At 37.0% G+C, this 21,160-nt stretch overlaps 1 protein-coding gene across 7 annotated transcripts in view; it reads left to right on the forward strand.

The window, feature by feature from the left end:
- CCSER1 (coiled-coil serine rich protein 1) overlaps positions 1 to 21,160 on the forward strand; it is a 705,894-nt gene that overhangs the window by 163,082 nt on the left and 521,652 nt on the right. For all 7 annotated transcript variants that reach the window (XM_068941554.1, XM_068941558.1, XM_068941561.1 and 4 more), the window contains one exon: positions 11,899 to 12,019. In XM_068941554.1, the coding sequence (XP_068797655.1) occupies positions 11,899 to 12,019 (121 nt within the window). The remainder of the gene's footprint in view (positions 1 to 11,898; positions 12,020 to 21,160) is intronic.

Consider the following 21,160-nt stretch of genomic DNA (forward strand, 5'->3'; position numbering starts at 1 on the left):
AGAGTGTTTTAAGAAAGGAAGCCTGTTTGCCTGTTTCTCTCTCCACTCTAGTCCTTCCTATAAATATATGACTACATCGTGAAACAGCTACATCTAAGCATGATTTAGATCTCAGATCTCTTAGATTTAATCAGACCAGCAAATTTGCAGAAGCTAGGAGATCATTTTAAACTAGTGCTTAATATCATTTTTGTGCAAAGCTGCTAATTCTTGTCCTTTTAATGAAAATCTTACTGCATGCGAGTTTCCCAAGAGCTCCAGCTTTTGCCGCCATAGATTTGTCAGTCACAGCTTTTGTTATGTTTGAGTATGTTTCTAGTTCTTGATAATGGAAAAGTTTAAAAAAAGATGTGAGTACACCATGAGTGCTCATAAATTCCAGAAGTCGAGTAGAAATAAACAAGTATTTTCTGTTTTAAAGTAATACTATGCATTTTTAAGGTAATGTGTCATGTTCCGAAGCCTGGGTCATGTTATTTGAGTGCTTAGAGTCTACATTATGAAATATGTAGACACATTGCATTTTGAGGGTTATCGAGTAGTATATGTGAGTCCTGCCCTTTTGACTGGGCTTAATCTTAAAATTTTAAATCTTAAAGTTTTAGTTCCTTCCTCCCATACTCTTCAGCTGGCTCTAGAAGCAGGTCACATAGCTCTTTCCAGTATCATTTAAAAGGGTACTTTTGTTAAAATTTGATTATAGGCCAAGAGCTTTGGAAATACTGCCAGTGGAGGAGGTTTGCGTCAACCATTTTTGCCCCATAAACCTATCCACAATGACTCTGAGCAGCTCTGTGGACAGGCACGTGTTCATTATATTTTGGGAGCTCCAACATGTTGAATGTTACTATGTTCTCTCTCTCTTTATCCCTGAGATTGTTATTGTCAGGAAAAGTGATTCTATTGCCAAATATTACCATACATTTTTATTCACTTAGAATAACTTACAAAGCTGTTAGGAAAATCTAGCTTTTCTTTTTAGTTCTTGTTGTGTTCTCTTGTATTGAAGTTCCCGTCCACTTGCATTAGTACCTTTTTTAACTTAGCATAGTAGTTTTATCTTAAAGGTTTTAGTGTTTAAGTGAATCTGTATACTGATACATGTTTTACAGATGTTTTAGACTCTTTTCTGTGCAAAATGAGTTTAACTGATTACCTTCAAAGCCTCTGTGAATATACCGATGCTTGTATTTGAACTATAGCTTGAATATTACCTTATCCCTTAAAGGGAATGAATAAGGCTGTGCTTTTTGTGCTAATAGGTATTCAGAACTTAAAATTATGGTACTTCTTGCCATTTGGCAGAATTAGGCATGATTGTTGGGGCTGAGATCATTAGTCTTTCATCGCAACCTTTCACTCATTTCTGCATGTGCTTTTTATTGATGTCCATGTGATGAAACAAGTCGCAGACTGCAGTGCTAATAATACAAGGCTATGCAATCATTCTGACTGATAGCGTATTGCGAAAAGCTAGTGAAAGTTGGTTGCTTTTTAAACTCTTAATGTAACTAATTCAAAGTAAGAATAATGTTTTCTCTCAGTGTCAGACCCTAAATTACAATACCTTCCTATAAGGGATCCTATTTCACGATCGTGTCTCTGACGTTTCTATACTATTTATCTACTCAGATATAAACAAGGAAGGATGAAAAGCTATAGTCTCTTGCATATAGTTATGTTATAGTTATTTTCTAGCATAAACGTTTTTGTAGAGATGCCTTTATGATCATAGTAGCTAGGCGTATAAATATTTGGTGTTCTCATTTAACTGGTGTGAGATGGTGTTCTTGAGATTATATATCAACCAAAGTTTTTCCAATAACTGAATAGTTTTCTTGATGTGAGCAGAGGACTAAATTGTGCTACAGCACAGCAAAGGTATCCATTAACTAATGCTACTCAAAGCAGTGGATTATAGCTGGATGTGCCTCAGTGCCTTAGTGCATCATAACAAAACAGAGTCTTTTTTTTTAAATGACTTTGTGAATCGATCTAGTTTTCTTAAAAATGAAAATGGATTAATGAAATAAATGTGGCAACTGAGTGTAGACTGTTTTGTCTTCACCTCTGCCACTGAGAAGACTGGGTTGCAGGCAGTGGTTCTGTTTGCTCCCAGCCAAGGCTGTGCAGCTGGTAGGCTCAGCGCCGAAGGAGGGAATGCTTAAAACCAGAAAGAGCGACAGTGGGAAGGGGCTGCAGGTGGAGGATAAATTTAGGTTTCTACCTGAAACCTGTCTTGGGTATTTGGGTCTCTGGGCTGGATGCAACGTTTACAGGGGTAATATAATATTCATTTTCAGTTTTTCAAAATATTTTTCAAATAGAGTTTGTAAACAGTCTTTGAAGGCTCCATTTGGGAAGTATTCTGTAGTTTTGTCTGCAAGTTAAAGATCTGATGTACGCTATTTAAAATTAACAGTTAATATTGCTACTGAAAGATCGCAGGATGATTATTAAAATGCTATTAAATTAATTACTCAATGAGGCATATTTACCAAGCGCTTGGAATTTATTGTATTAAAATCAGGTATTTTAAAGAGCCACTAGCAAAAACTGGTTGTTTTTATAATGTTAAAACTAGGTTTTAAGAAGAAATGCAACTCACTAATCAAAGTTAATGGGACCTTGGGCAGGTGGCCTTAACTTCCTGCTCCATCGTGAATTTGTTTGTGATCCCTTTGCTTAGCCTTTGGAGCAGAACTCGCCTTTTGGTCTGTATATTTGTAATTAGCTGGCAAAGTGAGATCTTGGTCCGTGGCACTGCAGTGATACCTAGAAATCTCCCTGTTCTTCAGGTTAAAGGTAGTTTCCTATCCATGGTGTTCTGTGAGGCAATGATTTTATAGGACTAGGGGTCACAGATGTTGCATGGGTTAGATACAAGTGTGGCCATCATTTTTTCCCATGTGAATATGCAGAGGAGAGCTATCTGGTGAATAAAATACAAGTTCTCCTTCATATCTTTTGCTAAACACTGCTTTTTGATATTGGGAAGCAATACCGACCTATTAGACATACAATATGCTTTTATTTTATGCTTTGAAAGTTGATGTTTTAATTTCTGCATGTGTTTATATAGGTATAATATAACAATATTAGCTCTAAGCAGTTCCTTGCTAATAAGAAAATGTTTTAGAAGCAGCCTCAAGCGTGATAGACTTAGAGATATATACAATGCTTTAAGTGTAAAGTAGTTAGAGCTGAAAAACTAACCTACTTATTTTTCAGTGAATAAGGTTAGTTTCTCTCACTGTTGCTACAGTGATCCATCACTGCAGGAGTTTGGGGAATAATGGGGTGATCAAAGATACCGAATAGTTTCTGCGAGAACAAACTCAGATTCTGTGGCCTGCAAAAAAGATGACTGATGAAGAGTCGAGGAGAGATCTGTACAATCATGAATGGAATGAAGAAAGCGAAGGGAGAGTTGTGCATTGTCTTTCTCAGTGGAAAAAAAAAGGGGGGGGGGAGGGAGGGGAAGAAACTGAATGGAGCTAGTTGGTGGCAAGTTTAAAATGAACTAATGGAAATACTTCTTCACATACCATATACTTAAGCTTTGGAACTCTGCAGGGTGTTGTGGATGCCAGAAGTTTGTATAGGTGCAAAAGTAATTCAACAAATTTGTAAAGCCCATCAGGGATGGGTAAATAGAGAGACAAGCCTTCTGGTTAAGGAAGTCTACAAAGCATTGTGAGCTTTGGGGAGGTACCACTCTAGACAGGAGCGAAGGTGATACGCTTTCCTTCTCGAGAGAGACCAAACTGCAGTCAATCTGTCAATACTGTGCACTTAACACAAAATGTATGAGACGTTGCCACCTGTGTCGTCATTATCTAGGTGATTATTTTATCAATGAATGTTTTCATCATTTTTCCTCTTTGTAGGATGATTAGATTACTAAAGCCTGAGGATTTCCATTGCATTAGGCGTTAACATTAAAAGAAGCAGCATGAACTGCTTCTTTTAGTTTAATTTCTTATGGAGTTACTAGGCCTGAATTTCATATATGGCTATTACTAAATTATTCCAGTGACTTATAACAATAAATAAACTTTGAATACAAACGTAAGGGTGCAAATAACGCACTCTGGAATTGGTAGTGTATTAGAAGCATTACCTGACTTCTGAATAGTGCTGAGTTACATACCCTTCGCAGTTGGCTTCCACTGTAGATAACACAAAGCAGATATGGGTGTGCAGCCTTTGTGAATGCTACAAAAGAGCCAGAAAACATAAGAAGCTGATAGAATGTAATTCATTCGCCAGTAATAGCGACAATTACAGGGCCATTACAGATTTTCTGATTGTGACTATGCTGTATTTAAGAATTGGGCCTGTGGTTTTATTGCAGAATTATTACAGCAAACCCTTTGGGGACTGTGAATATATAGTCTCATTCTCTTAGGCATTCATTTGGCCAGTGTTGTGAAATGTAGCTATTTCTAAGGGACAAGAGGCACTAGAATAACTGTTGAACTAAAAACAAAGTGGTGATACATTTAGTCCTCCCCACCCCCTTTTTCCCCCTAAGGTCCTCATCAAATCTAGAATCAAGAAGCAGGAAAATCAGGTATTTTTTTTTACTCTTAGGCTTTTTAAAAAGTAGATTGTCAAAAATGGTTTTCATCCAAAGTACCGTGGCCTTTTGCATGACTTTAAAGAGGTCAACAGTCTCCTTGGGCTCTAAGGTTTAGCAACACAGGATTCAAAGATTTTTTTGTGTTTCTGGGACTTTCTGAGGTTATGGAAGTGAAATTGGATGCTTGGTTTTGCTGAAGCGTTTAATGCACGTGATGTTTCTAGCTGACAAAGATATTGGTCGGAATAATAGTTCTTTCTTGAGCCCAGTGAATGGACAACAGGTCTGTGTTGTGAGGAAGGAATAAAAGACTTGTAAAAACGGCTATTTATAAGATGCAATAATAAAAGGCAAATAAAGCTTCCTAAGAAAATGACTGTGGAATCTAAAAAATATGGTGGTGATTTGAAAAGGTAATGGGATGACTTGCTATAGGAGTGTGACATTGAGGTTTTTTACTGCTTGAAGTGGAGTATTTTGATACTGCGTTGAAACTTCTCTAACATTCTGCGAGTTGGCACAGTGTAAGTAAACCATAGGAACTGAAAACTAACAAAATCAATGACACGTGAAACCCCAAATATCTCTCTCAATTCAGACCAGAATGTCTTGAAATTTTAAGACTACTTTTGGGGCATTTTTCCCTCTATGTTTTCATTAACTTGAGTGAAGTCTGAAACTGCAAGTGGCAAACTGTTTCTTAGTGCTTCATCTTCATCTCCCTCCCTTTCTCTTCTTTCTTTCCTGATTTAGGGAGAAATGACAATTACACGCAAAATTTGGGAGAAGCATCTCAAACCTTTGAGGTTTACTTCTCTACTTGAGGTTTACTTCTCTACTTAAGTGTGTATTATTTAGAAATACTAAGAACATCTTTGGAAAAAGTTAGAAGTATGTTTTAGAAAAACTGAATTATAATAAATTTAAGAATTGATTCTTTTTAATTCAAATACAGCATTATTTAAAAAAATGTTAAAATTGAGAAGTATATAAAAAGTTAGAATACAATAACTGGAAAAGATTAGGTATATGAGGAAAAACTCAACAGAATGAGCAGCTCAGGATTCTTTTGGTGAACTACTGAGAGGGACGGAAACAGCATAGCTTTTCATTGAATTCAAAATGTCAGTAGAAATAAATGAGTCTAAGTCTTCAAAACCTGTCCAACTTAGCCATAGTTTTTACTGGAGATGCTGGAATTAATACGCTAGATTTCAAGGTCTTCTCTAATGAACTACTTCTGGTATCAACAGCTCCTGGGAAAGGTAGCTTGAGCTGCGTGTTTAAAATGTTCCTTTTTCTTCCCTCAGCTATTCATTCATTCTCTTCAAAACTGAAATAATTTAACGGAAGAAATTTGCAATATAACCCCCCCCCCCTCTTTTGGGGGAGGGGAATCTGTATGACCTACTCCTTGCTTTACCTGTAAAACAGTTTTTTGTCGTTTCTTATTTGCTTTATTCATAGAACATACTAGTGCACATATGAGTGGGATATTGCAACTCTTCCATTCATTCAGGTCACCTCAGAATTCGGCTCACTTCCTAAGCCTCGTTATGGCAGAGCTAAATTCAGAGAACAGTGTGTTGAAATGCAAATGCCTGATTCTGGAGTTAGTGCTCTGGAGTAATTAAAATACTATGGAAAGCCAGCAAATATAAAAAGAAATGTGTAGTTGAAACTTTGGATCCAGATACTGCTCCCAGTGTTTCAGTGCCCTGCCTCCTGCAGTGGCAGGTGACTAATAGGTCAAAGGGATAAGATCCTCCATGGTCCTAGTTGATTGCCTAACTTTTTACTGGAAAAAAGCAAAAGTTTTTGTTACAAAACAGCAGTTGTTTCCAGACTTGGTTTGTCTCTTCAATAATGGTTGAACTTAAATCAGAAGTGCAAATAATTGAATTGTTAGAGTTAGTTTCCAGCTTGTTTAAATCCAGGAATACTTCATTGTCCTTGGCTGCCTGTGTCATGAATCCCTTGTGCATCCATTATACACCGCATATGAACATTTTCCTTTTATTTTCCCTACATTGTGTAGTACTTACTATTAATTTCACTGAATGACCTCTTGTTTCTTGTATCAAAGGAGACTTTTTTTTTTTGCCTAGCCAGATTTCATCTTTTTTCTAATTTAAAAAAAAAAGTGTATAATTAGCAGAGTATTTGCAGTAGATGCTGGAGAAAACATCCCTAGAGCTTAAAATCTTTTTATTCTCCAGATATATACTTTATATTCAGTAGCGTTGAAGGTTTCCTACTGGTCCTGCTGTTCAGAGAATTAAAAATTTTTCTCTAGTTGATCTAACTTGAAGTAACTGTTAAATTAGTCATTCTCATTGTTCTCGAAAGAAAAAGACAAAAAATTGCGCTTATTTTTTCTCCAAATGTGTAGATTTATTTTGATAGTAATGATGTTTTTGATACTAAATGATGTTTTGGGAATGCTTAAACCAACTAGTGTTAGGCCAAGTCAGCCTTCCTAATAATAAATATATGAAGTACTTCTAAAACACTTGGCAATGAAAGAAACAAACTGCATGCTTCATTAAAGTGTAAACTGAGGAATCTGGAGGAGGAGTTATGTCACTTTTAAAAGCAGTACTGATCTCTTAAAATATTGTTATGTGAAGTTAGTCCATTTGTTTTTATTGTTTCTGTAGAGTTTTCCTATATATGAGTTGATACATACTGTCTTTATTTCTGTAAGAGAAACAAATTTTTAAAATGCTAATACGTAGCAAAGATGTTCTTCCAGTTGTATTATTTCACTACACTTATTGACTGGTTACATAATGGTTACATTAGGAATAAAGGGGATGCGATTACTGGAAAGAACCATTTCACTTGCGTGGGAATTACCTATTTTTTTTCCAGAAGACATTCCCTGAGATAGTAAATATTATTGTCCCTTGCATTTAAAGGAATTTTTGCAGTTAGTATAAAATTAGCTGATCACTGTTCACTTCAGTGCTGCTTCCTTGCAGTTTCCACAGTTTTCCGAGGTATACAACAGGTACTGTGCTAAGGTAACTCTAGATTCAGCATGTACTGAAAGTGTGTGTGCCATTGTGAAAATATAACAGATGCACCAGAAAACTATTGGTTGTTACTTTCTTGTTTTGGAAAGAATTAAAATAATAATTTTCCTTCTCCCCCTCCAAAAAAAAAAAAAATTACATGAAGTGATATTGGGAATTCATAATAAACAGGCCAGATTAGAGGTAATGCATCACCAACAACTGTCCTCTCATGAAGTGATTGTTGATTATACATAAATAATAACCTGAATTGCCCAGTCCACTCCTGGCAGACCTATGCACACTGTTTAGAAGTTTATGCCCTCATTTGTGGGGCAAGATACTACCCAGTGCGAACAAGGGAACTGGACTTTGGCCCTTAAGACAGCATATGCAAACATAGCAGTAGTTCAGCTACATGAGGCAATTTTTGTTAGCACTTACTTATCTTTTCTGTAGCTGGAAAATAAAGGTTAAGGAAGTGGTGAACTCAGATAGTGATCCTATACAATACATATGCTTGGGACATAAGGCATTTTGGGGACATTTTTTTAGATGCAGAGGCATTTACTTGTCCTATTCCCAGCATGTTTGTTGGTGATTAGATTCAACATGTTTCCCTTCACTTACTACATACTGTAGGCAAAGGGCACATTTTTTTATTCATAGACTGAAGAAAAACACTTGCTTTTTACATAGCACAGTGTTAGGGAAATAGAACAGCTAGATGAATGACTATAATCAGGCATTTTGCAAACTTTCCTATATGATATCCAAGAAGAATAGAATTAAAATAACATGGTAAAAACATTTAGTAAAATCTCTCAAGTTAAAGCACCATCAATAGTATTGAAGGGGAAATCTAACCAAGCTGATAAGAAAATACAGAGGAAAGAGGAGCAGTCAGCAGCTATGGAAACTTTCTTTTTACAGGTTAAAAATATCAATTCTCCTTTTTGTCCATAAACCACGAGGGTGTGAACAGCTAGCAGAGTCGATCAGGAAGGCATAGAACTAACTTGCCCGCTCACTTCCGAAATACTGTTGTAGCCTGGGGCAGATGTTGACACTGATGGCTTTTACGTATACCAACTCATGTAATGAAAAATTTTACTTTTTTTCTACTTTCCTTACCCCTTTGCTTGATAAGGCTAAATGTTAAAGTTCTTACTGACTGATAAAATTGTACCCTTGAGAGGACTTATGGTTAAAGAGGGGAAAATCCCTTAGTGTATTGGTTTGGTATTCCAAGGTCTGTAATATTTGGGGAATCTGAGAGACTCAGATTAATGATGAGTACAGTAGGTAGACATCAGCAATTTTTTTTTTTTTTAGTGAAGTGTAGGCCAACAGTGCATAAAAGGTGGAGGTATAGAAAAGAAACTACACTTAAGAGAAACTTGAAGTGAAGAATGGAAAACCAAACGGGCTTCCTGAGTAGAACAGTGCCCATCCTCATCAGTGTTAAATACCAGAGTTGTTGTTCTGCTTTCAAGGACGTTCTCATTAATTTAACACAACCTATGAACAGATAATAAAGAATGTACTCCAGTAGATGAAAATTACTTGCTGCTGTGTTGTCACTATTTCATGACATTTTAGTTAATTATCCCATAATGACTTATGGCTGCATGCGCAGAGACTTGAGATAAAAAGGAGGAACTGTAGTGGCTTTAAAAAGCCATGCCAAAACATATTTCTGTCTAGAGTGGGAGGATAATAAACTCCTCAAGCTCAGTTCACTGGCAGACTACTGGGTTTGTCTTCAACTGTAAACTAAGGGATTAATCAGCCCCAATATAGCCTTGGTTATTAAACAAAAGCAGTTTCAGAATTTTGCTCATTCATGTGAAATTTCTGTAAAGGGTGAGTCTAACAGTGTCATCTTTTTTACTGTTTTATCTGTCTTTGTAACTACTCTGATGGATAGTAGGTGATCCAGGCAAAATCCTACCCTACGATGCTTTCATAGTTACAAGACCTTTTACGAGTTGTCAGTTAATAACTAAATCTTCAAGCGGTATCACCACTCTTCTGTTTTAAAGAGAAATACCTATTTGCTTCATCCTTTACTCTCCCTTTGTTTAATTGGTATTTGGGGTTAAAAATCAGATAATGAATTTCAATATTGCCCCTAGACAAACCTGTCTTTTTACAATTCAGCTATAAATCAAGAATCAGACCTAAATCTTCTCATTTGCAGTCAGTGACTGTAAAGAGAAGATACTGATTTGTCCATACAGGATATTGAAGATACTGCCACTGAATTGCTTGGTGCCAACCAAATAGCATCTCTCGAAGATGAGGTGTGCTGGTTGCACGTAACATTTACAGTAAGATAAAACTCACCTAAAACTCATATTTTCTTCTGTGTTCTCACTTTTTTGTGTTTTGCATAGTTCCCTCAATTTTTTTTTTTAAAGTAGCAACTTGTAATGTTTATCCCACTCATATAGCAATACGCGATGTAGTAAGTTCTCTTTGAGCAGGTTCTCTTTGGGTATCTTGTTTTGGAGATCGGTGTCTAATAGTGAATGAGTTGTGAATAACACTTGCAAAGAAAAATGAAGCTGGCAATTCAGGACTGGCTAATTTGTGTCTAGTCACCTGGTGCGGAGGGGGCACTAGTATTTAAATGTGCAAGCATAAACAATGCTGGAGAGCACCAAATGTGTTCAACGTAATTATTTGTACTCCATAGAAAGATTTTTTTTCCTATCAGAACCTGCTGAGAATGGCTCAGAATTGCTCTGAAAACAAAAAACCCCTTGCATATTTCAGACCTTTGTGCAAATATCCAAGCAGGTTTTGACCTTTTCCATTGAATGTGCTCGGTAGCTGCCTTAAGGCACAAGTTTTCACTCCAGGGTGTTTGTCCGGCATGCAGTATCTGTAGATGTGCGCTGAATTCGTACTGAGCGCAATTTGAGCGCTCAGGGTAAACGGCCACTGTATGTCTCCTGTGAATTGTTCTGGGCTGGCGCTCAAGGGAGGTAATATGGAGAAAGTTTTACTGCAGAATTTTATTAGAGGAGAACAGGCTCTGCAAAAGATAGGTCACCTGTAGGTAATTAGGAGGTTGTACGTGACTGTGGAGGGTAGAAGGTTAGTGAGGCATCAGAAACAAGTTTTCCATTGATAAATGTCCCAGTTCAGTGTTCCCAGCTGTCACAACCTTTCACTAATGTATGCACCAATAAAAAAGATTATTTCTAGCTTAGAATCACTGTCAAAGTGTGGTGGTTGTTCTTGTTTTACTGTCTGTTACTGGCTGTATATGTGCATGTGTACACTGTAAAATAGTTTTCTATGTTATACATGTAAAATCTTGTGTAATTTTTTTCTGCTTAAATCATGAGTCATCACACTCTTTCTTGCTTATGTGCAACATGTATAGTTCAGCAAATGTATAATACAAGAAGGTGCTGTGGTTTGTACAATACAACTAGCTCTTATTTCCAGCTTTTATTTGGCTCATAAACGCAGACCTTGGCTGTTAAGGAAATCTATACCTTCAAAATGTGTAGCAGTGAGTGGTGTCTACTTAAGCGCTAATTTAGTAGTACTTGTGAATTAAATTTTAGAATGTGTGTGTATTAACAAGTATAGCTTTCTCTTTGGAGATCAGGTACTTTAGTTCTAATTGGGTCAAATGCTCAGCTGAGATAAACGATCCTTCTTCCAGCTCTAAATATCATCTGAGTCATATCATCCAGCACAATGATGCATAAATAATTTGTATGAAAGGAAAACATGAATCAACCTATCAGATATCACTCTTAGGCCGTTTGGACTTGGCCTTTCTGAACTGAAGTGAGTCGTTGAAGCCAAAGAACCGGACAAGTCAGACTTTCTCAAAACTAGTCTCTTACCAAATCTGAAATTCCTAACAGTGAGAGGCTTGTCTGAAAGCCATTCTTGCTTTACGCTCTCGCTTTTAATTTGTGACCAAAAAAAAAAAAAAAAGAAGAAATGCATCATATTCTAACCTTATTTGTGAAAATAAGACTCCTTAAGGACTTGGACACACCAGTGAGCTAGACCTATCTTGTGCTAGCTGAACCTTAGTGAGTGATGATGGGCACATCAGTCTATGGCAAAAAAGGTGCCAAGCCGATGCTTAGGAAATGTGAAAAATAATGAAGCTTTTCGTTGCAGGAGAACATAATGAGGTCTGATGAATCTTTTGCAATTTTATTTGTTTCAGTAGGACTTGATTATATATTCTGCTTTTTAAAAAACATTTAACGTACACACTGAGTTCACTTTTTAACATTGAGATTTTTATCTTTGCAGTTTGCCGGGAAGACTCATACCAGTCGATAGTCTCGTGTGCTGCTGTAGTACTTACCCCTGTAGAACCGACAGTGGATACAAGGAAAAAAGAACAGACAAAAATGCCTGATGTGTCTAAACAGTGAGTTATTGCTTCAAATAACGTGATCTTTTATAAGTGCAGTTTAAACATCAGGCCAGATTCTTTCTTGTGCATAGCTACGTAGACCTCTCTTCTGTTTCACTGGAGGTTATGTTGGTATTTCCAAAAGCAGGAACCGGTCTGAGGCTAGGTTTTCTTTTGTTCATTAGTCTGTCTTTTCCCTGACTTTTTGTAATGAGGTGCACAGAGGAAATGGGCGCTTATACTCTTGAGAAATGGACTTTTTAATCGGCTTATTAAGATTATTCTTTTTGTATAAATAGTTCTCTTATTCTTGCACCGTTTTTTTAGTCAGCAGTTGATTTTTAGAAAGAATATGACTCCTAAATGCTAATCTTAGATATTTCAGTATTTTTGAATGACTGTTTTACTGCTGTGATATGAGCTATGATGGCATCTTCAGAAGTGTGGTAGTGGTCTTCCAAGGAAAAACTATTAAGTTAAATAGACTGTAATTTGATATCTTGTCCTGTTGCATTAGATGACAATGGTAACCACAGCATGGGTTGTAAGATTTATCTCTTTCTTAACAACTTTTATTGTTGTTAAGAAACAAGATTTTATTTCTTAACAACTGAAAATAACTTTTTTTTTTTCAGGAAAAGGAAGAAAACATAATAGAAATAAAACTTACATATCAGTAATTCTTTTTCTATAAAATCTTAGCATGAATGCTTTTTAAGTATAAAAACCAAGAACAGTGAATTATATGAGAGACCTGAAACGTAGGTGCGAATACTTGAGTCAGATTAAAATATACACACACTATCATATCTGTTACTAGCTATAATAAGGTATACTCATAAGGTATGAAATTTGTCTTCCTCGTATGCATCTAGCCTTGGTGCAAGTATGTGGCTTAAGTCTGTATCTAACTGCAACATCTTTTTCACTCTGGTGATAATGTCTCAAGTTAAAGCATCATTGCTTCCTTCCCAGACTACCTGTATCTAAAGGTTTAACACAAATTTTGTCCGTCATCTAGTTCTTGTTGCAATGACTTCATGTTTGAAATACTGTTAGCATCTAATTACTGGCTTACTGCTGTGACTTTTGATCATATGGCTCTTGGAATACTAAGGATTTGGAAAGACAATAGGCCCCAAAATACTACATGGAAACTCAGAGTATTTTTTATGGTTACTTCAAATAGCTTACTAAGCTTTTACCTCTTCTCCACTGAAAGACAAACACGAACTGTTATTTGATTGGCTTTTTTCTATGCTATCAGCCACTTTAGCATTTCATAAACCTTTATGAATTCAAAGTAAGGCAGTTCTTGGATGCAGTTAGCGTGTGCTTGAGGACTTGAGTGGTGTCACCTCCTAGATTTTTTTCGCCCTTCACCTTATTGATATTAGGAAGTATGTTCATCTGCTATTTTCTGGTTTGTGTTTGCGTGCTTTTTGCTTTTTGTATTTTAAATCACGTTGGTGGCACATAGTCACATAAATTATGCTTATTTCATGCACTCGAGTCTCAGAAACATGCTCTGACTTCTGCTGCTGTTCCAATTTGTTAGTCTTGTAGGTCTTTGGAATTCTTTTAAAAAGAAAACAAGCTTGTGCTTAGACAAATTAGACAAATTAGTATTTGAACTTCTTTGCCTAAAACAGCATCACCATATTAATATTTTTAAACCAATATTTCTTACAAATATGTGGGGAATGAAACATCTTTTCAGAAATCTTTTGCATGTTATTAGTACAGGAATTGAGTAAACTTTCAAAGCAATTGTAGGGGGATTAAAGCGTACGGATTCAAGAAAATCTCAAGAGTTATGAAACATCAGTATTCCTTTCACTTTCCTCTTCTAATTTCATCCCTGTGCTTTCTACATGTAGATTGTTTTCCCCATATCCAGTTTTAATGAAAGCAGAACAGATACCAGTTCCTTTGTCTAAATCTGCCAAGGTCATCTCTTTGTCTCCCCTGTGAATATCAAGCAAGAGGAAGCCCTTGACACATGCAGAATTGCACTGACTTGAGTGCAGAGCTGTGAGCTGATCTGCACAGATCTTTACAATATAATTTACAGTATGATTATTGGCATTCCTAATTGCCTTTCCCGAAAGTAACATAGATGCTTTGATTTGTATGCTTATGTTTGTGCATCTCAATGGTTTTGATGCATACGTTTCCGAAACTGTGAATATCACAGAGGGCTGAGCAGTGGCCAGCTCTCTAGCCATTAAGTCTTGGGAAAAGAACATTGCTTGGACAGAGTATGTTTAGAGTAAGAAATGCTTTCGAAAGCTAGATGAGGAAATTTTATATAATCTAAAACAAATAAAAATGCATATTAATGTTAACAAACAGCTACAAATAACTAAAAACAATTATATTGTGAACTGCAGTAGAGCTGTATGTAAGATCTTCTGGAGGCAAGAAGCTGTAAATGTAGCCTGGGGGGAAAAGAGCCTTTAATGTGAATTGTGTAATATTTGACTAATGATGTTATTTTGCCTTAGTAGGAAACTCTTCAGTGTTTTTAAATAATGTACTGTATTTGCTTAATGTAATTTTACTGTAAGTAGCAAATAAACATGCCAGAAGTGGTAGCAGCAAGGCTTAAGGATTCTTTGAAGTGTCAGTAATTAGATATTATCAGGATTGGAGGAATAAAAGGCCAATTTATTTACTTTTTTCCTGTATTTTCTCTTGAAGTTCATAAACATTTCATGAGAAAGCAATTCCTTAGCAATATGTAGGGAATTACTAACTGTTGTGCATCTTGTGCACTGTGGGCAGAATCCTTCCCTCTGTCACTCAGCAGAGGTGCACTTGCCTGAGTAATGTGATAATATAAGAATGCAGCAGCAAAGTAAGCAGAGAAAGCTCTAGCTTTCCTCAGGCCATGCAAACATCTTATCTTTAGCAGGCCTGGGAGTGGTATCCTGCTCATAACAAGCATGAAGGAGCCTGTTTGGTGAAGCTGTAAAACCTGTAGGAGGAAGGTGCGGTCCTTGTTAGGTGCTTTGGCCATTTTTCTGTGTTGCTTTGGAGGCTGCTAGAGCACAACAGCGTTTCGCTGCTCTTCCATAAAGATGAATTTTGGAATGGAGGGGCGTTTCTCTGCTTTCTCTAGAGGAGTAATGCACAATTTGTCTTATTTTCTGTGCTCAACAAAGTATGCTTTGTGTGTCCAACTGGCAGTAGCAAGAGGCCCCCCTGCATAGCTCTCAGCCTTCCACTCCCCAGCGGGCAGCGATGCAGAGAAATATATAGTCTGAATGTCAGTGCGAGGTCAGGACGAAAACAGGAACTGTGAGCTCTAGCTTACTTCTTCCTCTGCGCCCTCCACTTTGTCTAGGATATTGAATTAATTTGTTGTTATATTTTGTAGAAATACAAGACTTCAAACCCATGCTGGCTTAACAGTTCAAGTTTTCAAGGCCTGTTTGTGTTGCTGTGGTGATAATTCAGTCAGTTTCTAGTGAAGGTGCACAGATGCTGCAATAATTTGAGCAGTTTATTCTGTTTGCGTAGTCTTAACTTTAGTTCTCCTTATCTGAATTCAAATAAAAATAAATCAGCTGCTGAGGCCGAGCAATGACACGAGGAATCCTCCTTTCCGTTTCAAGTTCTTAGAGAGTGCCTGGGAAAGAAGGCAAGGCCAGGCAACTGGAAGTTATATATTGAAACAACTTAGCTTCAGCTCTGTGATCAAAGTATCAGCTGAATGCTCACACTACAAGGGACAATACGGAAATGGAAATTTCTCAAACACACCAGTCTCGGGGAAGATAATATTCTGCTGCTGTGTGCTCTTCATATGTGAACAATGAGTAAAACCTGTTCATGTGCTACCAGTGCTTGAAAAAAGTGTAGTGCAATTCGGGTGCTTAATTTTTAATTAAAAGTTAAGCAGGTGCTTGTGTCCTTTTTTAAATGATATCCTTGGATAAGACTGTCCTGCAGTGCAGAGGAGTGATGGCAACATAGAGCCGTTTGAGCTGGCTGATTTAAAGCTGGCTTGTACATTTGTGCTTCAGCTGCAGTCACATTCGTAGATTTTGCCCTTTTTTTTTTTTTTCCCAAAGATACTGTGTCTATTGATTTGTTTTTAGAGCTACTGGTTATGTCGTGGACCAGATACTGTAATTTACCAACTGTTTGCCATATCATAAAGAAATATTTTCATGAACTTTAAGGGAAATTTCGAGATTAAGTTCTTAGGTAAATGCTACAACTTCTCTGGCATCACTTTACCCTCTAAAGAATCAAGTCAGATTTTTCTTCTGATAAATACATCAGTGCGCCTACATGGTGAGTCATTTTAATAGCCCAACTGTGCTGAAGCTGTTTAATTTGTGCCTTGCAACTGTGCTTACCTGGCCAAGATGCTCATGCATGAATTCAGCTTCAAATACTAGTCTGGGAGTCACAGCAATTGATTGGGTACTTACTGGTGGACAACAGGGTAAATGGGAGAATTTTAACTTTAGTGCAATTCTGTACTGAACTGTTAAGTACAGATACTCAGTTTGGGAACTAGAAAGGTTTTGGTACGTGTATGTTCCATATTGCTACTACTACTGCTAGATGTAGTAAATTTATAGCTAAGTTTAGGAGCCTTTTTTTCTGTATGAACTTGAAGTTGTAAAAATGTGATCTCGTTACATTTGGAGACTCTGGTGGTCCTTGTTGCCTTGCCTAGTTCCTTTCATAAGGAGTAGAGAAGAACCTGATGATCGTCTACTCTTCAATGCTTTCAGTTAAAGATTCTCTTTTCTCTTTTCCTTTTTCTCTCTCATTCTCTTCCTCTTTTTAATTTTTTTTTTGATATGCCTCTGGGAAGAAATTCTCCCTCAGTGTGACGATGTTGTTGTTTTACTTCTGTGTTACTCATTGCTCCTTCACAGTGACAGGAAGTGTGGTCTCTACGGCAGCCAGCTTTGTCGGATGGAAGTGTCCCCCTGCAGATTTGTATCTGGCTTGACAGTCCGTTCAGGAAGGTAGTATGGTAATATGAAAAATGAATGCTTTTCAGACTAGTTTGGACAACCTGTTAAAAGATGATTGAACTGTTTCAAGTTTCTTATATAATTGCAATGATACACTATGAAAGTGTTGCTCCTTGGGTAAGACTGATAGCGTAGGGATGCCCACTGTTGCTCTGGCATTACATTGGTTTGAAAACTCTCATTCAAACTCAGTTTAAAACAGTAAAAGACACCACACCTCAATTATAGTATACTTTCTGCTGTAACATTGTATCGATACTTAGGCAGAGAAGTAGAATTCATATGCATTTCTTTAAGACATGTACTTAAAATTTTAGTGAAGAACTTCTAATACAATATGCTTATTTTGTGAATAGTCAAATGAGCTAGTAACGATTGTTTCCTGGATTAGTAGGAAGCAAATACATTTCTGCAGGGGCCAGATACATTCTCTGAATGGCCTGAGAGACATGGGTGCTTGAGATGCCTCGCAGCAAACCAGCCAGGCCTAGGTCTCCCCAGGGCCCAGGCCACAATGCTTGGGTGTGCACGTATGGATGAGCTACCCATCTCCAACGCTCACCTATCCCTGCCGTCAGCACTCTGCAGGCCACTTTCTTGACGACTTCACAACGCATTTGTGCCCAGCAGCCCTGAGGAAGTTGGCAGTCCCTTCTCCTTGTCACTCACGCTCCTCCTGGGACCCTACAGCCCACCTACTTCATGATCCTTTTCTGGTGGGTGTACAGCTTGTCCTCTCTGCAGATGTAAGTGTAGCTAATGCACATGAATGTATCTCATGAGAGAGGAAACTTTCAGTGTGGTTTCCTTCCTGCACCTGCAGAAAAAGAGTCTTAACTGCTGCCTGTCTTCAGCAGACAGAATATATACAAGTATTGCTGTTAAGGAGCATAACCTAGCATTTCTATGACAGGCCACTTACAAACACTGGAAATTATGGTAGATATGTTTGGGAATGTAATTGTGAAGTGCAGCAGAACCTTTGATTTGCTTCAAGACCCTAGTGAACAGAAGCTTTTGTATTTTTCATAGGCCTATTACTTAATTAGGATATATAAAAATCTTCTGAAGAAAGGATGAACTTCTTTTTTTCCCCACAGTGATAAATGTCGATTTCCTTTGATAAATTATGCTTAATGAAACGAAGGGGAGGGTTTTACTTTTTGTTTTGTTTTGTTTTTTGAAAAAGCAACCATTTATGGGAAAAATTTTTCCTGTTAGTTTTTTGGGTCTTTAATTTTTTTGTAATGGCAAGAAGAGCATATTGAAAACATGTAACTTCAGCTATACTGCTTATGAAAGGAATTAATAAATACCCAGAACATAATCTGAATACAGAAAACAAATCAACTTATTACTTAAAGGGCAGTATTAAGCTCCTTTGTTTGATCAAAAACTCGTCTTGGATGATTCTGATGCCCTGTCCTTCTGAAAGCAGAGAAAAAAACAAACCTAGACCATAACCCACGGCCCTAACAATTCCGTGGTACACCCTGTGTTGCTTTTTGCACATAATGGGAAAATCGGTAATTTTGCAGTACACGTGTTTTTTTGAAACGGAAAACATTTCAGAAAACAGAACAAAATATATTATCAGCACTTCTTTTACTGTCTGTCTTCCCCTAGCTAGCTAGCTAGGGGAAAGGGAAACTAGCTGAAACTCCTGAAAACTAGGGGAAACTAGCTGAAGCTCCTACCTGACATTGATTTAGGCAGCTCAGATTGGTAACCCCTTTCTGCTTTTCTTGGGGGAAAAAATAAGCAATAACAAATCAAATTCTGATGTTTCTATTGTTTTCTCTACGTCCTACCACTGCCAAAATGAGTTATCATTTTGCATAAAAAAATTAAAAGAGAAATAATGGTTGTGCAAAGGAAGTATAATTGGACTACAAAGCAAATGTGGAACAAAATTTGTATCCGGTTATAGAATGAGAGTGTATCAGCAGTTCTCACATTCCTTCTCTGTCATTGTAGCCAGCAATTTATAGGAAGGATCAACAGGAATGCAATCTAGTTAAGTACTTTAATTACCTTAGGCAGTTGTTTGCAGCTAAAGGATTAGGAAGTTCTTTGTAGCTTAATTTGGTCTGTAGTGGCAAATGTTGAAAAAGCTGTTTTTTGAGAGCCACTAACTAATTGTAATTATAGCATTCAGTATTATTTTCAGTCATTTATAGTTCAAATCCTGTCTCCTTCTGTGTGGTGGTGAGTAATGCAAGAGGCAGAGGAATGACTGCAGTTGTCCTGTGGAGGAAAGATGCTATACAGATTTTATCCGCAACCATGCCATAACAAAATCTGCATCGTGATCCAAAACACTCTGATCCTTTAAATATCGTCATTGTTTATAATGCTTCTTCCTCCTTCGAGAGACTTGATTTGTAATGGGCATTCAACCGTAAGTGTGTCAGTCCTTGCCTTTGAAGTATTACTGACATGACTAAACTTCATGGTGTATCATGAAAAGACGTAGGGATGAATATCAATCATGGTGCCGAGTTAGGTCCATTGGAATCAAAGCAGAGAAGAGCAAGAACACCAGGGCTGTTTCGTGTGGAGATAATTGTTGCATTTTCAAAATAAGACTAGTGCATTGTATCATTGTGTAGCTAATCCTTATCAATAAAAGAGAACACTAAGAAAATAAAAACATCAAAGGATAATACAGCTTTGTTGGAATATAACGTGTCTGAGCTTCAAATGATGAAAATTCCTGTAAAGCTCCTGCAGAGTCAAAATAGGTATGTTAATTTACATTGACAAAGATATGACCAAAGTTGACTTAAAGCAGTGAGCTGCAGACTAGGAAGAATGCAGTTCTAGTAACAGGGAATGCAGCTATTCCCTGCTTCAGCAGCAAACAGTGGACAAAATAATTGCCTCAATTATTATAACTTTTTACCTGGACCTAAAGTCACTGTACTAAAATCTTTGTCACTGAACCACAGTTACATTTAGAAAACAATCCTGCTTTAGCATGAGGCAACAATAAAATACAGCTTTGTTCCATTTACATCCCTAACCTTATATACCTTTTTGATACTGTAATACCATTATGTTTTTGAGGATAACTCTAATAGAATGTTTCTTGGAGTAGGATTATCCACTGATGTCTCACTCTTGGGATAGTTTTCTCCCTAAATTAAACTGAAATTGATGTATTTCCACGTATCTTTCCTTTTCCGTTCTCTGTGAACCATCTTTTTCTGCATTTGACATTTCTACAGTAGTAGATGCTTTAGTCATCTGACTTGCTCATTCTGCTACTCCAGAAATCTTTCAAAAGGAAATACATCAAAATTAGTAGTTTTGCAGCTTCTAATTTGAACATTTTCAGTTTAATTTCAAATTTTAATTGGAAAATTTTAAATTTTATTTGAAAAGTTGCCAGTTGTCAACCAGATAGACTTGTAAAGCAGATGTTTAAGATATGCTTGGTGCGAGGATGGAAATTTAGTTTGTGTGTGCTGCAGCATCTGCAAATGTATGCTTTATTTAGATTACAGAAGAGGGCGTTGATGCCTAACACTCAGCAACAAAAAACTGGCTGCTTTGGCCAATGGTCATATAGACTTAACTTGGAAAAGACTACTGGTGCACTGGTTTTGATGTGTTCTTTAACATGCAAATTATGAGAAGAGTTTTACCCAGTGGAAATCTATTTTAGCGAAAAAAGTAGTGTACCAAATAACCATAACAGTATTGAAGCAATTCTTTTGGTAAAGTATCTTTTAATGCATGAAATAGATGGATCAAAAGTGTACCCAATCGGCTTGAGCTAGATGATGTTGAAAAGGCACAACAGGAATGCAAAGGACTCTTCTAAGCTAATGGCCTTGAATAATCATTGAAAACCATTCTCGACGTATACGTTATAATGAGACCAGTGAAACATAACTCATAATTATGACTAGATAGGACATTCTTTTCAGTTTGAATTTTGTATTGAAATTTTATCATGGAATTAAATCCGAATGATTACATATATATTGAGAGTCTTTAACCTCTGGAACATGAATCACCTGAAAAGGTGATTTATTTGAAGTAAATAAAATCCTTTTCTAAGAGCCAGGTAAGATACATTACCATATCCCTGTGCAGGCAGAAACAGTTGAGAGGTTTTACAAAACTGAGCAAATGGAACAGGCTT

This window comes from Struthio camelus, chromosome 4 (assembly GCF_040807025.1).
Source record: "Struthio camelus isolate bStrCam1 chromosome 4, bStrCam1.hap1, whole genome shotgun sequence".
NCBI lineage: Eukaryota > Metazoa > Chordata > Aves > Struthioniformes > Struthionidae > Struthio > Struthio camelus.